Genomic DNA, 17594 nt, shown 5'->3' with positions numbered 1-17594 from the left:
TCCCAGCCTCCTGAGTAGCTAGGATTACAGGTGTGAGCCACTGGTGTCCAGCTACATCTTTAGCATTTTTAGAAACATGTTCCTGAAGCTGATTCTTTTTTCTTTTCTTTTCTTTTCTTCAATCTTGGACACCCTTAGATTCATAAAATGGAATGTCAAACAAAGTGAGAAATAAAAGAATCTCACTAGAGATCCTTTCATTCTTTCTTGCTGTTGACAATGAATAAAGATTCTGGAACCATGGCTAGGAGTGAAGGCAAATAAGGGAGTCAGAAAGAACCTGTGGGATTTTACCCTAGATGTTCCTGCTCAAAACATGATATGTGGGCTGGAAAAGCCTTCCTATGGGAGAAGAATCATTCCTGTCTTAAGAAGAGCATTAAAGTGTCCACTAAAGACATATGCACGGGGGTTGGGAAGGTGGTTCAGTGGTAGAGCACTTGCCTTGGATGCCTGAGGCCCTGGGTTTGATTCCTCAGCACCACATAAGCAAAAAGAAAAAAGCTGCAAGTGGCACTGTGGCTCAAGTAGTAGAGCGCTAGGCTTCAGCTGAAGAGCTAAGGTACAGGGCCCAGGCCCAGAGTTCAGGCCCCACCACCAGACCCCCACACCTCCCAAAAAAACAGAAAATAAAACTAAAGTTCCTACAAAAGATTGTTGAAAAATTGAACCCAAAAAAGGAAAACATGCCACCTGTTCACTAAAAGTAATTACCACTGAAATACATCTGGGGATATATACTATTTTTCTATTAATGTAAAGGTATCTTAGGATTCCATTGATTATTTGTACTCTACCTCATTTATTTACATATTCAAAGACATGTATGTTATGAACAGTATTTTCACACAAAGTTTTAGAGATAAAATATATACAACACATATTTTTTTGTTTTATAATATTTCAGTAATTGTTGTCATATGGCACAATATCCTTTATGCAAATAATTAGCATACCTTGTACAATGACTTGCAATTTGAGTTTGAACCTGCTTTGGCCAAAGGTACCTCAGTAATGATGATATAAACACAGATTGAGAAGTCCCTCACTTTCCTCAGTAGTCATATTAAGAATCATGTCCATTCTGCTGGAGATACAGGGCCTAATAAAGATGCAACATAAAATGCTGGTCAGAGGAGTGACAAAATCCCAGTCAACCATCCCCAGCCAAGGCACTAGTAAATTGAAGTCTTATGTGTTACTAAACAACATTAACAGAAAATACACCCCAAAATGTAGATCCATCAAAATTAAAACCAACAAATTATATCCCGATGTGCTTTTGCTTGTACTTATTGGTTGATTACACAGGATATTCTGTTATCGAGTAGTGATGTAGTTTTTACAATTATGTAGAATGGTAATTGTTAATATAAAATACATCACCTTTACAGTGACATATACAACAAGTGAAAATCTATTCTGTATACATCATTGAGGTTGTTTTTGCTCAGAAAGACACTATGAATCCTTTAAAAGCAATACTTGCACATTACTACTGGGTTTTTCTGTCACAAGAATGTTTTCTTATTTTGAAAAACTTAAAACAATTTATTATAGACTAAGTGTTCACATTCACAATACTTAAGATCAGGAGTGTTACAGATTTCAAGGGTGGGGCATTTTCTGTCTTTTGGGATTTGGACTGTCCTCATACACATTAGTGACTGAACATTCTGCCTTAAAATTTTCAAGTTTTCTATTTCATATTATTTCATTAGAATATAATCTGAATTTAAAAAAGAGCATTGTAACTGGGCTATCATGTCTAATAGCTGCAATCTATGGTATTCAGAATGCTGAGATCTGAGGAAAGTTAGTATTATCCCAACCTTTAGTGCTCAGCTCCACCCAGACCTGAGCTCCTCCCAGACCTAGAGTTCCCTCCCTACAGCTGGCCACTCCCTCTGTCATCTCAGACACACCTGAGCATGTACTTAACTCACTTCCTGCCCCTCAGATTGTGTTGCAACCTGAAGAGGGACAAATGCTTCTGCTCCCTGTCCTGGGAAATATGGTCCTTCTAATAAACCTTATAATAATCTTTCTCCCGTGCCTGCTTGTGTTCCCCTGTGATGGACATGAAGAAACCCTACAAGGATCACTGATTTAAGCCAGGGTGATAAGAAAGTCTGAGAGTCTTATGTCCTATAAAATACCACAGTACTGGGAAGTGCAAATGCAGCATAATAGGCAGAACATTATCATTGAACCAAATAATTTCAAGGTCGGTTTCCACACCTTGAGTTCAAGAATCAGGACAGGCAGACACATATCAAGGGCATTGTATTGTATTTAAATTTTAACATATTTTAACATTTGTTATATTTAACAATTATCATATTTTAACAATTGCTTTTGGTGTAGATGTAGAGGAAACTTCTCTCATTTTTTTTGTCTTTGTGGGGCCTGAACTCTGAGCCTGGGCACTGTCCCTCTGACCTTCAGCTCAAAGCTATCACTCTACTACTTGAGCCACAGTACACTGTTGGCTGTTTCTGGCTTTTTTGTTCTGAGCTCTCAAACCCAGGGCTTCATTCAAGCAAGTCAAGCACTTTACCACTGAACCAACTGCCCAGCCAGTCTCTCTCATTTTAAGTGATGTAAAATAGGCTAAATATATTAGTGGAGAAATTGTAATTTGTCAGAACAGACACATCAATTTGAGTATATCTGTGCCAGCAGCATTTTGAAAGTTTCAAAATCCATAGGAAATTCAGATAATAAAAAGAGGATCAGTATGGTTTATATAAGACATTTTCAAGGAATGTTTACCATTCATTGGCTTCAATTCACAAAAGGCAAGTTTATAAAATCACATGGGTGAGTACCAGAATCTCTAGGGTCAGGAGTATAAACACACAACTCCTGACTCTCCTTGTCTCGAAAATCAGAGGTTTGTAGCCACTTTCTGACACCTGGAGGAACAATTGCTAATGGCAGCACAAACCCATGAGCCCTAAAATATCATCCACCCGAGACCGGGGAAAGATGGGAAGGGCAGAATCTGGCTAGGAGCCTCAGATTGCTTCAAGTTTCAGCTCCCAAGTTCCCCTGAAAAAGAGAAGCTGGGCTTCTACCTCTTGGCTCTGACTATGGAGTGCAAACCTGTACTTCAGAGCACTTCCAGCAGCAAGGCAAAAGAAAAGAAACCTGAATTTGCAAACTAAAAACACCAACGGTGGGCAAGGTGGCATTGGCGCCTCTTCCCCCCCCCTACTCCGATTACTCCTCCCCTCCCTCCCCCGCCCGCACACAAGAAACTACAATTCCCAGAATGCGATGCACAATTCACCTAGAGGAAGTGGGCTTGTTACAGGGTTTTGACTGACAGAACCATTTGATCCTAAGTGTGCAAGGATGCATGGGAACCTTTCTCTCCCAGCTGCGGGAACTTAGGTGAGTTTCTTCTTGAAAATTCAGTTTACCAACATAAATATTATGAGACCAATTAAAAAAACAAATGTATTAGGAGCATTGTATATTTTGGTTTTTTAATTCTTAGTTCTTTTAGTATAATTGAGGTTATGAAACTACGTAGTTTATATTTTTGTTTTTGTTCAAACAGTATATTCTGCTGAATGTAAATTATGTCTCTGTTTTTCCTTAAAGTTTTGAATATCTCTACTCTTACTTTTCAAAGATATTTTTACCTGGGTGCCAATGGCTCATGCCTGTAATCCTAGGTACTCAGGAAGCTGCGATATGAGGATCCCAGTTCAAAGCCAACCTGGGCAGGAAAGTTCATAAATCCTATCTCCAACTAACTACCAAAAAAATGGAAGTGGCTTTGTGGCTTAAGTGATAGAGAGCTCACTTTGAGCTGAAAAACGCAGGGACAGTGCTCAGGCTGGGATCAAGCCACAAGATCCACCAAAAAAAAAAAAAAAAATACTTAGAGACAGTAAACTGATTAATTCTGGCATCATCTTGCCCTGCTCTAACATATATACTGGAATAAAATAACAGAATTTACAGACAGATATACTTCATAATCTTTGAATTAAATTGATTTGTCAAATTCTACTCATTACTTTCCCAGAAACTCCCAAATTCCATCTATGAAATTTTACGGAGTTTTTGGTTATTTGTGTCTGAAATTTGCCTTTCCTTATAAAGTTTATCCCTCATTTTGTTGTTGGTCCTGTGGCTTGAACTCAGAGCTTGGGCACTGTCTGTGAGCATTTGCTGTGCTGTACTTGCCTTTCTTTTATTAATTGATTCAGGGGATTAGTGAAAATTTTCCTCTCAGGGGTTTCTTAGAAAATGGTACTTCTCCTCCAAGACTCTTCAAAAAAATGGTTGTCTAGGTAGATCAGGATGAATGTGGGAGGAGGTAGAGTTCAGGGCAGGTCTATGTTTATGTGAAGCTTGATTACTTGCTCCAAACCAGTCTGTTTTTACTTTTCTGTTTTGCATATCCTATTTTGTTTTGATTTTCTACCTCTTCTCTGAACCTAGAAGCTCCTGTCAGCATGTCTAGGCCACATATCTAGGGGTCTTCAGACTTGTCTTCCCAGACTGTATCCATTACACTATGGAATAAATCTTTTGCCTCCCTCCCTCATATCAGACATTCTAAGCTTGTCTCTTAAGGGGTTGTTGTGATTGTTGATGATCCTTTCCACATATCATGATTTGGAAGGATTGTGTAGGAAATTTTCATGCCTGATATTCATTCCTCCAGTGTATGGGTTTTCCATCCCTCTTTTAGTGGACCTGAGCTTTTCCTCATGAAAATGGAGATTGTGAGGCACTTTTGGATGAATAGACGGCAACATTGGAGCACCTATAAAATATGAAGTAAAAATAATGCTTTCTTTCTGTAAAAGTTAAAAGTAAGTTACTGAGAAGCAAGACATAAGGATCAGGTAAAAATGGGTGCTTCCTGGACTAGCTGTGTCCCATAGTTGTCATTGTTCTTGGTTACATTTTTGAAACATTTATTTCTAAGTATTATGTTTATTATACTAGTTTAAATAGAATTTACTTCGTACATTATTTTTGAATTGTTCTTGGTTGAAATAGAATGAGGAAGGATGCATATGGTCTGCACTTGTTGGCACAGTGAGTCCTTCAAAAATGTGATGCAAGCACTGGACAGATCTAGAAAGTGCCTATAGCTAAGGTTATTGCTGGAATAAAGAGAGATTCATCATTGGCCTTCTCTCAGTCTGTTCCATTATCATCCCATTGTCCTTCCAGAGCACTGTTGGTGTTGTGGCTGTCCTGAAACAGTGGTAGAGTGCTTACTTAACCTGCATGAAGCCCTGGTTCAGGTCCTCAGTACCACATACATAGAAAAAGCCAAATGTGAAATTGTTGCTCCAGTACTAGGGTGCTACTTTTGAGCAAAACTTTAGGGACAGTGTCCAGGCACTGAGTTCAAGCCCCAAGGCTGGGACATAAAAGAAAAGAAATGCAAGCTAGGTGCTGGTACCTCATGTCTTTAATCCTAGCTCTTCAAAAGGCTGAAACCTGAGGATTGCATCCAAAGTCAGCCAGGGCAGCAATGTCTGTGATACACTTATCTCCAATAAAAACCAGAAAACCAGAATTGGTGCTTTAGCTCACAATGAAGAGCACTTGACTTGAGCTGAGGGGCTAAGGGATTGTTCCTAGGCTCACAGTTTAAGTGGTATGACCCAAAACAAAACAAAACAAAAGGATAAAAGAATAAAGAAATTCATCACAAAGGTATGCTTGAACAATGAAAACCATATTTCAGGGATGGGAAGGTGGTTCAGTGGTAGAGTGCTTGCCTTGCATGCATGCATGAGGCCCTGTGTTCCATTCTTCAGCACCACATAAGCAGAATAAGCCAGAAGTGGCACTGTGGCTTAAGTGGTAGAGCACTAGCCTTGAGCTGAAGAGCCGAGGAACAGTACCTAGGCCCAGACTTCAGGCCCCATGATTAACAGAAAAAGAAAAGAAAAGAAAAGAAAAGAAAACTACATTTCATAGGTACTCTTGGAAGCACCCCAGATTTATCTCTTTGTCTCACAGGAATTTAGTTTTAGGGAGGAATTTTTTTTTTTTTTTTTTTGGTTGTGGGGCTTGAACTCTGGGCCTGAGCACTTGTCCCTCAGCTCTTCAGCTCAAGGCGAGCACTCTACCACTTGAGCCACAGTGCCACTTCCCAGGAATTTAGTTTTAAAGAATGAAATTATTTTTTCTTTATATTGTTAGAGGTGCTTTTAAGTTGAAGTCTATACATTCAAATATGCTCTTTGATTCCCATTTTCATGAGGAATAGTTCTGGTCCACAATAGAGACATGGAGAACCCATACACTAAAATCAAACGTGAAAGTTTCCAATCCAGTCTTTCCCAATTATTTTTTATGGAAGGGATTACAAAAAATCACAATAAACATGTAAGAGACAAGGGTAGGTTCTTTGATAAGAGAGAGGGAGACTGTTGTATACCCTGGGGTGCCTGCCAGGAGAAGACAAAATGTGAGCAAAGGCTTCAGGGCCATTGACTCCCACCCTCAGGGCTGCAAGTACTTGCCCTTTATTGGTTTGAGGAAGTGGGTGTTCTAGCTTTTTGTCCTGGGGCTTTAACTGACAGGAGGCTTGGGTGGAAAAGATGTATTGAAATAGAATGAGGAAAGATGTGTGCTGTTTGCACTTTTGGGCACAGTGGGTCTAGACCAATATTACTCAAGCATTTGAGAAATATAGCAGAACTGTGTCATCAGCCATGTCTCTGTCTCCTTAATTATCATCCCATTGGCTCTCAGAGCTTTGCTTGTGCTCTGATGGCATTGGGGCAGGAGACAAAAGATTTATTCCACAGTTTAGTGGATAAGGTCTGAGAAGACAAGTCTGAGGTCCCTTAGATATGTAGCCTAAAGCTACTGAGAAGAACTGTTAGGATCAGAGAAGAGGTAAGAATTATAAAGAGATTTTCACATGCAAAATGAAAAGACAAAAGCAGACTGGTTTGCAAGTGATTAAGCTTCACATCAACATAGCCTGGCCTAAACTTCACTCTTCTATCCCTCCTGCATTCATTCCTGACGCCCTAAACCACTATCTCTTTGAAGGGAAATAGAGGTGATGTGCCATGTTCATAAGAATCCCTGTGAGGAAACTTTTCACTAGTTACTTCAACAAAGTTTTAAAGGAAATGCACATAGAGTACAGCAAATGCTCACAGACAGTGCCCAAGCTCTGAGTTCAAGCCATAGGACCAACAACAAAACAAAACATAAAATCCTTAAATGAAATGCAAAATTTAGAAAAAAACAAAAACTCTTTTGATTTAATAGATATAATTGGGAAGTTTCTGGAAAATTAATTGATAGATTTTGTGAAATCCAAATCACCAGAAGTATTATACTGCATATTTACCTCACAATCTCACTATTTTATGCCAGTGTTTTCATTACAGCAATGGGAAATGACACAGGTATAAGTTTAGTGGTTGGGAATATTTTGCTTTGTTTTGTTTTGTTTTTTTGTCGGTTGTGGGGCTTGAACTCTGGGCCTGGGTGCTTGTCCCTCAGCTCTTCAGCTCAACGTGAGCGCTCTCCCACTTGAGCTACAGCACCACTTCCGGTTTTCTAGTGGCTTATTGGAGATAGGAGTCTCATGGTCTCTCCTGCCCAGGCTGGCTTTGAACCGTGAGCCACCGGTGCCTGGCAACATCTTTGTAAAGTAAGAGGGGATATATTAAAAAAAAATTAAGACAAAACAGAGATATAATTTACATTCAGCAGAAGGCAGGCATTGAATAAACAGAAAAGTATAAGCAACGCAGTCTCATAACCTCAAGTTCATTATTAGAACTAAGAATCAAAAATCCAATGTATCCAGTTCTCTCCATATATATCCATTTTCTGGTTGGTCTTATGTATTTCAAGAGGAAACAGTGGTTTTCAAGAAGAAACTGAGCTTAACTTCCACAGAAGGCAGAGAAAAGTCCCAATGCACAAGATCACACTTGTTCCCAGGTATGTAGTAGGGTGGCACCGAGCATTGTGGGAATTGTAGTCTCCATGGAGGATATTTTCTTTGAAAGTCCTGGGTTGTTTTTGTTTTTTGAGGGTGGAGGTGGGGCAGAAGGTGCTTTTGCACATGCGTCTCCCCGCCCACCACCTGCGTTTTAAGTCTGCCTCTTCCGGATTCTATTCCTTTGCCTTGCTGCTGGAAGTGCCCTGAAGTACAGTTTGGCCTTCCATAGGTGGGAGCCAGGAGCCCTGCGCCCAGCTCTCTTGAGTTTTTAATCTCCTGGCTTGAGTTCACACGTGTTTGTATTCGACACTGTTTCTAGAGACAGTTGTACATGGGATATTGGAGTAGTGAGTGCTGGTCCTGTATTTTTAGGAATGGAGCCTAGCAATGTTTGAAGCAGAGCACCCTATGAATAGGAATCTCCATCCTAAATGGACAGACCTTGTCAATTCTGAGAAGCCCAAAAGGGAAGAAGCAGAAAAGCACAGGAAGGAGAAGATGTTGCTAGCTTCCTTTGCCTTATGCAAAAATTGTTGCTACTTCCCTGAGCTCCAGATTAAGGTGGTACTCTTTCCTACACCACTCTCAATTACTTTGTGTTGTTTGAAGATTTGAACTAATTTCCAGGAATTGTGATGCGCTGTATTGAGGAATAAGCCAGAGCATAGTTATGAGAGGGTACCTGAGGCTGTGGTTTGGGATGGTGAGGTAATTGTTATGACTGAAAGTATCTATTCATGTTGTAATCCCTAATCCTCTTCTTGCTAATTTACTCAGCCTGTTACCACTATGATTTTTAGTATGTAATCATGTAAACTTATGTTAAATGTCCCATGTAAGGATTTGCTAATGCTAGCTCTTATTGTTTGGTTGTGCCTGGTAGTGCAGAAAGGGTTGGTCAGGGACATTTGGCCTTAAAAGAAAAATCACAGAAGAAAATGTGAGGTAATATGTCTTACTCAAGGTTGTATGCTTTGTAAGTGTTTCTTATCTTCAGGTGTGTCACTCCTATATGGAGTATTTTATGTTGTATCTTTAAGATGGCCAAGGTTCTTCCCAAGACTGTTTAGGGAAATGAACATTAGGGACTTCTCAAACCTGGGTTTACCTCATCTTTACTCATGTTCCTTTGGCCAAAGCATGTGAAATGGCAAATTGCAAATCATTGCACAGGTGTGCTATGGGTACAGTGAAATGTGCCACTTGACAATCATTATTGAAATATTATAACACAAGAAATATATTCTGTATACATTTTTTCTCTAACTTTTGTGAAAACTACTGAGTTCCATCACACATGCTTTCCCAGGTGTTTAAATATGTAAATGAATGAGGTAGAACACTGATTCCAATGGATTCCTAGGATACCTTTGTATTAAAAAAATCAGTTCCTACATCCCCAAGTATATTCAGTAATAAATACTTTTAGTGGAAATGTGATATGATTTTGATTTCAATTATTCAATAGTTTTTGGGAACATTCAATTTTTCGAATTTAATGTGTACATAAACATAGAAATTAGTTGGTTTAATAATAGCTATCTACCAGGAAATGGACTGGATTTCTGTTTATTGGACACTTTAATTCTCTGTCTGAGACATTAAAGATTCTTCTCTTATAAGACAGCTTTATGGTTTTGCTGCCCATGTTTCATGTTTGCAAGAGAAAATTCTAGACCCAAAATCTCACAGATTCATTTCTGAATACGTCATTTGCCTTATATCCCAGTCATGCTTCCAGAGTCTTCTGTTCATTGTCAGCAGCAAGACAGAATGAATGGATCTCTGGTGAGTGTTTTTTTATTTCTCATTTGTTTTTCATTCCATTATATGAACCTAAATATGTCTAAGAATTAAAAACAATACCAACCACACAGATTCAGCCTCAGGAACATATTCATAAATCAGATAAAGATGGCTTATAGATTAGGAGATAAAGATTACTTGTAGGTTTAGCAGATTAAATAGTTATATTCTTTCTAAGTTGATTTCAGATTGGCTTCAGAATGTCTAGGTTCATCTTGTCATAACATGTAGTCATACCTGTTACGTGATATAGTGACATAGAGCAGGTTACATCTCATGGAAGGTGAAGGGTAGATTGCAACGAGATCTCATCCTTATGATTAACATTAAACTATCTCAATGAAACATTCCTCGAATTGCTGAAATAGTGTGGTCATATGCACCTTCGTGTGTTCTTAAGGAATGATTAACCTATATGTACTTAAATTACTCTCCATATATACTTGTTGGACTACTTCATGGTCTTGGTCTTACTTGAAGCTTAGGCTATATTTGTTCCTAAACATTATGGTCTTTTTACAAAATCTTGTTGTCTTCTAAAGTATTCTCACAAGATTTCTTTCCTGTACAATATCTCTCTACTTTTGATTTTGTACTCACTTGTATTGGTTATTTTTCTCTTTCTCTCTCTTTGTATCTATCTTTTATCATTTTTTCTTACTTTTCTCATTCTCTCTTTCCTCCATATGTCTCTCAGTTTTTTCTTTTCTTCAATGATCTATCTAGGAACTAGTTTTTCTTAGTGATTAGTTTTACTTTGCTGACATGGCTCTTAGGATTGACATTTTTCTTACCCAAAGTATAGGAAAATTGTTTCCTAGAGAGTTCTACAGGATTCCAGAAACAAGGAAAATTAGAGAAACACAAAAACATAAACAGATAGACTTAGGGGAAACCAGGGTTCTGAAGGCTCTCTGGCACTTGGTCTCTGGTTGCCAGCAAGCTAGCATAGTACCTTGAGTTCATACAGGGAAGATTACCATTGATAACATGCAAAATTGAAATATCTATATTAATATTACAATCAGAGCCACAACAGTTTTTGAGGGGTGCACGTTTCCTTATTCTCCTGAGACAGAAGACTGCTACCCAGAGAAAATGCAGACATGAAATTCACCTTATCTAGCCTTCAAGGTGAACAGCAGCTCAGTTTCAGATGCTATCTTTCCAACAGTAAGGAAAAGGCCTGCACTCCAGTCTCTTACCCCTCTCCAGAATTCTCTTTTAAGCCTTCTGCAGCCAGCTCTCAGTGCTCTCAATGCTGTCAGGCTGGAATTCCAACCTCTCAAACCTTTTCCCCTTCAGCTCAACTTCAGAGTTCCTTACAGAAAAATACGTCCTTCTCCTAGTTGATAAACTACAAGAAAATTTGATTTCACCTCATTCTGTTATCTTTGGTCTAACTTAATTTGTTGTGGTACTGTTTTGTTTTTCCATACCACAACTTTTAAATATTTTCATTCACTGCCAGTATAAGTATTTATCATTTTTGTCATCTTGAGTGTTCCTTGAGCCTGTATAAATTTGCCTCCACCTTCTGTGAAGGCCTATTAAAATGAAAATCTTGTCAGGGAACATTTTATTCCCCTCCTACCTATATTTTGTATTGTAGAATGTAAGCAAAGTTTACAAAAGTTCATGGTAGCAGTTCTTTTTTACATAGGAAGGAAGTATCAGGGTATCTATGACCACATTTCACTATTTAGTATTTAAACCAAACATGGTTAACCTAGGATGTTTTTATGTGATAACTAAATCAAATCTTATAAGGGCCCAATAAATCATTAGCTACTTTCTGGAGTACCGTTACTGTTTTCTAACATTCATGTGGACACTGCTTCTCATCAATCTAGTAATGTTATATGTTTTGTATCCGTTGTGATATCCTGAATGTGTTATGCTTGCTTATGAGAGTACTTGTTAATAGAAGGTCTAAATAGGATTTATGGTGAAGCAGTAAATGTAAATGTAGAAAAAATATTTGTTTAATTCATTGTTACCCTGATATGTAGTAAAATTTTATCAAACATGATATTATAAATTTTTTAAATACATTTTTATTGTGAAAATACTGTACAGAGGGATTACAATTACATGGGTAACATAACGAGTACATTTCTTATCAAGCATTGTAGCCTCCTGCTTTGTTTCTACTTCAGATACTTTCGTATCCTCCCCCCCACCCCTCCGCCCCGGTCCTCCCCACCAAAGTTGTAAAGTTCATTTTTCAGCATACTGAGTTGTACAGATAACATAATTTTTAGACACCACCTTAGACTTAATGTTGTCATGGGGGCCTGAACTCTGGGCCTTGGCACTGTCCCTCAGCTTTTCAGCTCAAGGCTAGCACTCTACCACTTGAGTCTTGGCCCCACTGCTGGGTTTTTCTGCTTATGTGGTGATGAGGAATCAAACCCAGGGCCTCATGCATGCAAGGCAAGCACTCTACCACTGAGCCACCTTCCCAGCCCCTATCCTTAGAATTTATATCTATTGCTACCAGCAGAAATTTGTTTGTATGCATTAGGGAATCTGTAACTTTTTATTGGTCTTTTGGCTTGAATTCTGGGCCTAGTTGTTGTCCCTCAGCTCTTCACATCAAGGTAAGTGCTCTACCACTTATGTCATAGTGCTACTTTCAGTTTTCTGGTTGTTTATTGGAGATAAGTGTCTCATGGACTTTCCTGCCTGGGCCGGCTTTGAACTTTGATCCTCAGACCTCAGCCTCCTCAATAGCTAGGATTACAGGCATAAGCCACCAGCGCCCTGCAAATCTGTGTATTTTAATGGCCAACTTTATGTATTGTCAAATATTTCTAATTTGCTATTTAATTTTCCCAATGAATAGATAACACAGCAAGCTGCAAACATTTTATGTAAGACAAAAGCATACCTGTAGTATAATGAGTTTCAGATTGGAATTCTCATGACCAAGGTCTAATTTCCTGATGGAAATGTGCCATTACAGAAACTGATGTCATTTGATGATGTGGCTGTGTACTTCACCTGGAAGGAGTGGCAGGATCTGGATCCTGATCAGAGGACCCTTCATAGAGATGTAATGCTGGAGACCTATAGCAACCTCATGTCCTTGGGTGAGCAAAGGTCACTTTTATTTGGAAGATCAAGTGTTTTCATTTTAGTAGACATTTGACTGTTTATGTTAGTTAGGTATAAGATTCCAGTCCATTCTCAGGTAAAGAACTGCTAGTATAAAAGCCAGCCAAATTCAGGTCTGGGATATTGGTGTTGTTTGCCTTTCATGCTACTGCATGAGCCATTTGGCTTTTATTATGGGGTATATTCTGGGTTTCTGTGCCCAGGTTGGTTTCAAGCCTGCCTCTTCTGATCTCACCTCCTAAATGTAGGGTTATTGGTGTAAAGTTTTGGACCATTAAATTTTCTAAAAAAAAAGGATTCCACTCCATGGGACATGTCATTTCTTTTGAAAGGAAACTTCAACTGCATTGTATGTAACTCAAGAGCTAATTTTATTCTCATTCTTTTTTGTTGTTGTTATTTGGTCCCATCATAGGGCCTGAACTCTGGGCCTGGGCACTGTCCCTCAGCTCTTCAGCTCAAGGCTAGTGCTCTACCACTTGAGCCACAGCGCCACTTCTGGCTTTTTTTTGCTTATGTGGTGCTGAGAAATCAGACCCAGGACCTCAGGAATGCAAGGTGAGTGCTCTACCACTGAGCCACCTTCCCAGTCGTTTATTCTCATTCTTTAAGAAGACAAATCAGTAGTTGGACAAAAGTTCTAAACTATGATCCACTAACAGGAAACTGACTTCCAAGACTTGGGGCCATTATTATAGGTGGATCTACAGTCTAGATAGAATATACATTACTACTCTCAGTATGATCTGGAAATCAGTAATGGAAAGTGTGAAAGTGTATATTTGTAAGCCAAACCTGACATAGGTTACATTGCTTCAAGCTTGGAATCCTAGATACCTTGGAGGCTGAAATCTGAAGATTTTGATTTGAAGCCAGCAACTGTAGAAAAATGAACATGAGACTCTTATCTCTAACCATTCAAAAACTAGAAATGTAGCCAAGACACAAACTAGTAGAATGCTAGATTTGAGCAAAATAGCTGAGTTCAAGCCACACATTGGCAAAAAAAAAAAAAAAACCCAAAGCTGGGGGAAAGTCCACCATGGAGCTGTTAAGAATTGAGAAACCATCAGTTGGTAAGGTGGCTCAGTGGTAGAGCGCTTGCCTTGCATGCTTGTGGCCCTGTGTTCAATTCCTCAGCACCAAAAAAGCAGAAAAAAAAAAGCCAGAATTGGCATTCTGGCTCATGTGTTAGAGTGCTAGCCTTGAGCTTAGGAGGTGAGAGACAGTTCCCAGGTTCAGAGTTCAGGCCCCACAACAGAACCCACCACCCAAAAAATAAAACAATTGAGAAACCAGATTTAGGAGCAACCTTGTGAACAGGATGTCTGTGACCTTACATTAATGATGACCCAGCAAGAGCAATAGTTCTCCACTATTTCATATTCACAGGGCACTGTCTTCCTAAACCTAAATTGATTGTGAAGCTGGAACAAGGTGCAGAACCATGGATAAGAGATGGCTCAGAAGAGAATTTCACAGGTAAGTTAAAGCATCTTGAATGGTGATGATGGGTCCAGAGCCCAGTTTGTCTGTTTGCCTTGAGCTGTACAGAGCAATAGTATTCTTAGTGCCCCTGAGTCATGTGTGGCAGAGAACTAGGTGATCCTTTGTCTCAAGGAATTGTCAATCCAGAATTCTCATAGAGACAAACTGAATTTGGTATAACAGTTTAGTAATTGTTAGCAATTCTCTTTGTTTGTAGAGAAGTCATTCTTAAAGAGAAAAAGACAATAAGAAATGTAGAAAGAAAATCTCATTTTCTATTAAACTAGTATTATGCAGGTAGGAAGAAAATAGAAGTATGCTAGGGCTGCTATCCTCTGATTGGGACAATTTCTTATCAGTGGTGCTGGGCTTAGAGGGAGATTCAGAATGGAAGCATTAAGAGTACGTAGATGAATAATATGAGTCAATATTTCCTGGAGAAAAATATAAAAATCTGAAATACAGAAAAATGCTATTTTGCATTGTAAAATGTCAGTACTACTTTCTTAATTACTACATTGCAGAGAAATGTATATATTCTGCATAAAGCAATGCTTTCGTATTTGAAAATCTTGCAACGAAATGTGAGGAAATATCTTTACATTAAGGAATCTATGGATCTCATTTATGTTTTTGTCTATTTATCTATTATTCATTTTAGATGTCCCAGAAATGGAGGATGTGATTAGCACCTGTCTGGAAAGTCAAAATGAGTATCTATCTGAAGTAGCAGTCCTGACTAGTAACCCAGGGGAGGAAAAAGTGACACTTATAAGAAGTTTTCATTTGAGCTCCATACAGAAGTCAGAACTGATTAAGTATAATGGGAACTCCATAGGGATGAGGATAGGAAAGGTCACTGGCTGTCAGAACATGGGTGTTTTCAGTGAACCTGGTAAGATGTGTGCTGCATATACTCCTCATGTGTCTTCTGTAGTTGAAGAATGTAAAGAGAGTGAACAGGCTTTCACTGAGAAGACACACGCTGTTGTCCCTCAGAGAACACACACAGGAGAGAAACCTAATGACTGTAACATGTGTCAAAAGACTTTCACCCAGAAATCAAAGCTTACTGGCCACCAGAGAACACACCCAAAAGAGAAACCTTTTGAATGTAACATTTGTGGAAAGTCTTTCTCCTGCAAGTCATATCTTACTAGCCACCACAGAACACACACAGGAGAGAAACCTTATGAATGTAACATGTGTGGAAAGTCTTTTGCCAAGAAGGTACACCTTACTGTCCACCTGAGAACACATACTAGACAGAAACCTTATGAATGTAATGAGTGTCGAAAGTCTTTCACCCAATCAAACCTTACTGTCCACCAGAGAACACACACAAAGGAGAAACATTTTGAATGTAACATGTGTGGAAAGTCTTACACCAAGAAGTACTATCTTACTGGCCACCAGAGAACACACATAGGAGAGAAACTTTATGAATGTAACATGTGTGGAAAGTCTTTCACCTGGAAGTCAAACCTCACTGTCCATCAGAAAACACACAGGAAAGAAACCTTATGAATGTCATATGTGTGGAAAGATTTTCAGCCAGAAGCTACACCTTGCTGTCCACCAGAGAGCACACACAGGAGAGAAATTTTATGATTGTAACCTATGTGGAAAGTCTTTCACCCAGAACATATACTTTTCTTTCCATCAGAAAAAACCCACCAGAGAGAAATGTTATGTAGGTAGCAGGTATAGAAATTCTTTCACCTAGAAGGCACACCTTAATATCCATCACAGAACACAAGGAGAGAAACCTTATGAATGCAACCAGTGTTCCAGTGTTGAAAGACCTGGAGGTCCCAGGTTAATACACATAAGTTGATTCACACAAATGACATAACTTAGGATTGTACCAAATGGGAAAGTCTTTGATCTGTAAGAAAATTGAAATTGCAATAAAGAACCAATACAGGATAGAGACCTTATGATATAGCAGATGTGGAGTCCTCGAACTACAAGACACATAGCTCAGGGTTCATCACAGAACACACAAAACACAGACACACAGACACACACACACCCTCACACAGAAAGAGGAGGGAAATTTTTATGTAGGAAAAATAAATGGAAAGGTTTTCAAGAAAAGTCCTAACTCACTTTGCATCAGGAAACAGACACAGGTGAGAAAATACAAATGTAACGAATGTGGAAAGTTCTTTATGAAGTATTCATGGATCCAAGTTCATAGGACATACACAATGGGGTAATCTTAAAAATATTACAAATTTGGAAATCCTTTGATCAGAAAGGAATACCTCATGTTCATCAGAGAACTGACTCACATAGGAGAAAAGAAAGTAGTGCATAAAACATATGTGAAATGACTTTCAACCAGAGCTGAGTCCTCAGCATATGTGAGAGCATAGCCAGGAAAGAAATTATGAGTATAAAAAACATTTTGCCAGAAGTCACATCTGGACAAGTATCCGAGACCTGGACACATGACAGAATCTCTGCAAATATACACATGTGAGGAAGTCCTTCAACAAGAAGCCAACCTTCAGCAAGTATTAGAACATTCACCTCGGGAAGAAACCCAGTGTAGGAAAATCTTTGTCAGAAAACCTCTGTAAATTATACAGAGAAATCCTTCATGGCAGAGGTAAGCTAGGTGTGATGGGAAACCATTCTTCACTCTTCAGCTCTCGTTGAGCCAACATTCCTCATCCTGTCATCGTGTTGAGTGTGTATGGTGTCATTCAATATTATCCAAAGCATGTAGAAACAACCAGTCTCAATGAGTAATTCAGAGATTGAAGTTATTAACTTGTGTCTTTTATACTAAGGAATTTTGTGTCAGGGTAATTTAAAAAACTCTTCTTAGAAATATTAGCTCTGGCCCTTCGGGACTGGATTCAGATCATCTGCAACATGGTTATGGGTACAATAGATGAGTAAAGACTGTTATGATAGGAGGCAAGAACATGAGAACAACCATTTTTTCTACTACTCACTTAAGTCTCCCTCTGTATGTGTGATTCATGCCTTATAGTACAAATGACTTACTTATTCCAGTTCAGTTTTTTAATGGAAGATATTAGTCCTTATTGCAGTACATATATAGTAGTAAAGTCTTTCTCAGAGGGGTAACAATGCTCCATAGGAAATATATTCATGACCTAACTCATATAATGGGATAACCAATCTATACTGTATCTTTAAAATAAAATATATATTCTAAAAAATATGGTGGATAAATAAAGAC

General features: G+C 38.7%; 1 protein-coding gene across 1 annotated transcript in view; it reads left to right on the top strand.

Annotated features, from left to right (window-relative positions):
- The window catches only part of LOC138824956 (zinc finger protein 182-like), a 39930-nt gene extending 22643 nt beyond the window's left edge, over positions 1-17287 (top strand). Inside the window, exons 7-9 of the mRNA XM_070019349.1 lie at positions 15036-15768; positions 16101-16192; positions 17214-17287. Of these exons, the coding sequence (XP_069875450.1) occupies positions 15036-15768; positions 16101-16192; positions 17214-17287 (899 nt within the window). The remainder of the gene's footprint in view (positions 1-15035; positions 15769-16100; positions 16193-17213) is intronic.
- The last annotated feature ends 307 nt before the right edge of the window (positions 17288-17594 follow it).

This window comes from Dipodomys merriami, unplaced genomic scaffold (assembly GCF_024711535.1).
Source record: "Dipodomys merriami isolate MVZ:Mamm:240054 unplaced genomic scaffold, mDipMer1.0.p SCAF_130, whole genome shotgun sequence".
Taxonomy (NCBI): Eukaryota; Metazoa; Chordata; class Mammalia; order Rodentia; family Heteromyidae; genus Dipodomys; species Dipodomys merriami.
This window is presented reverse-complemented; position numbering and strand designations above follow the sequence as displayed.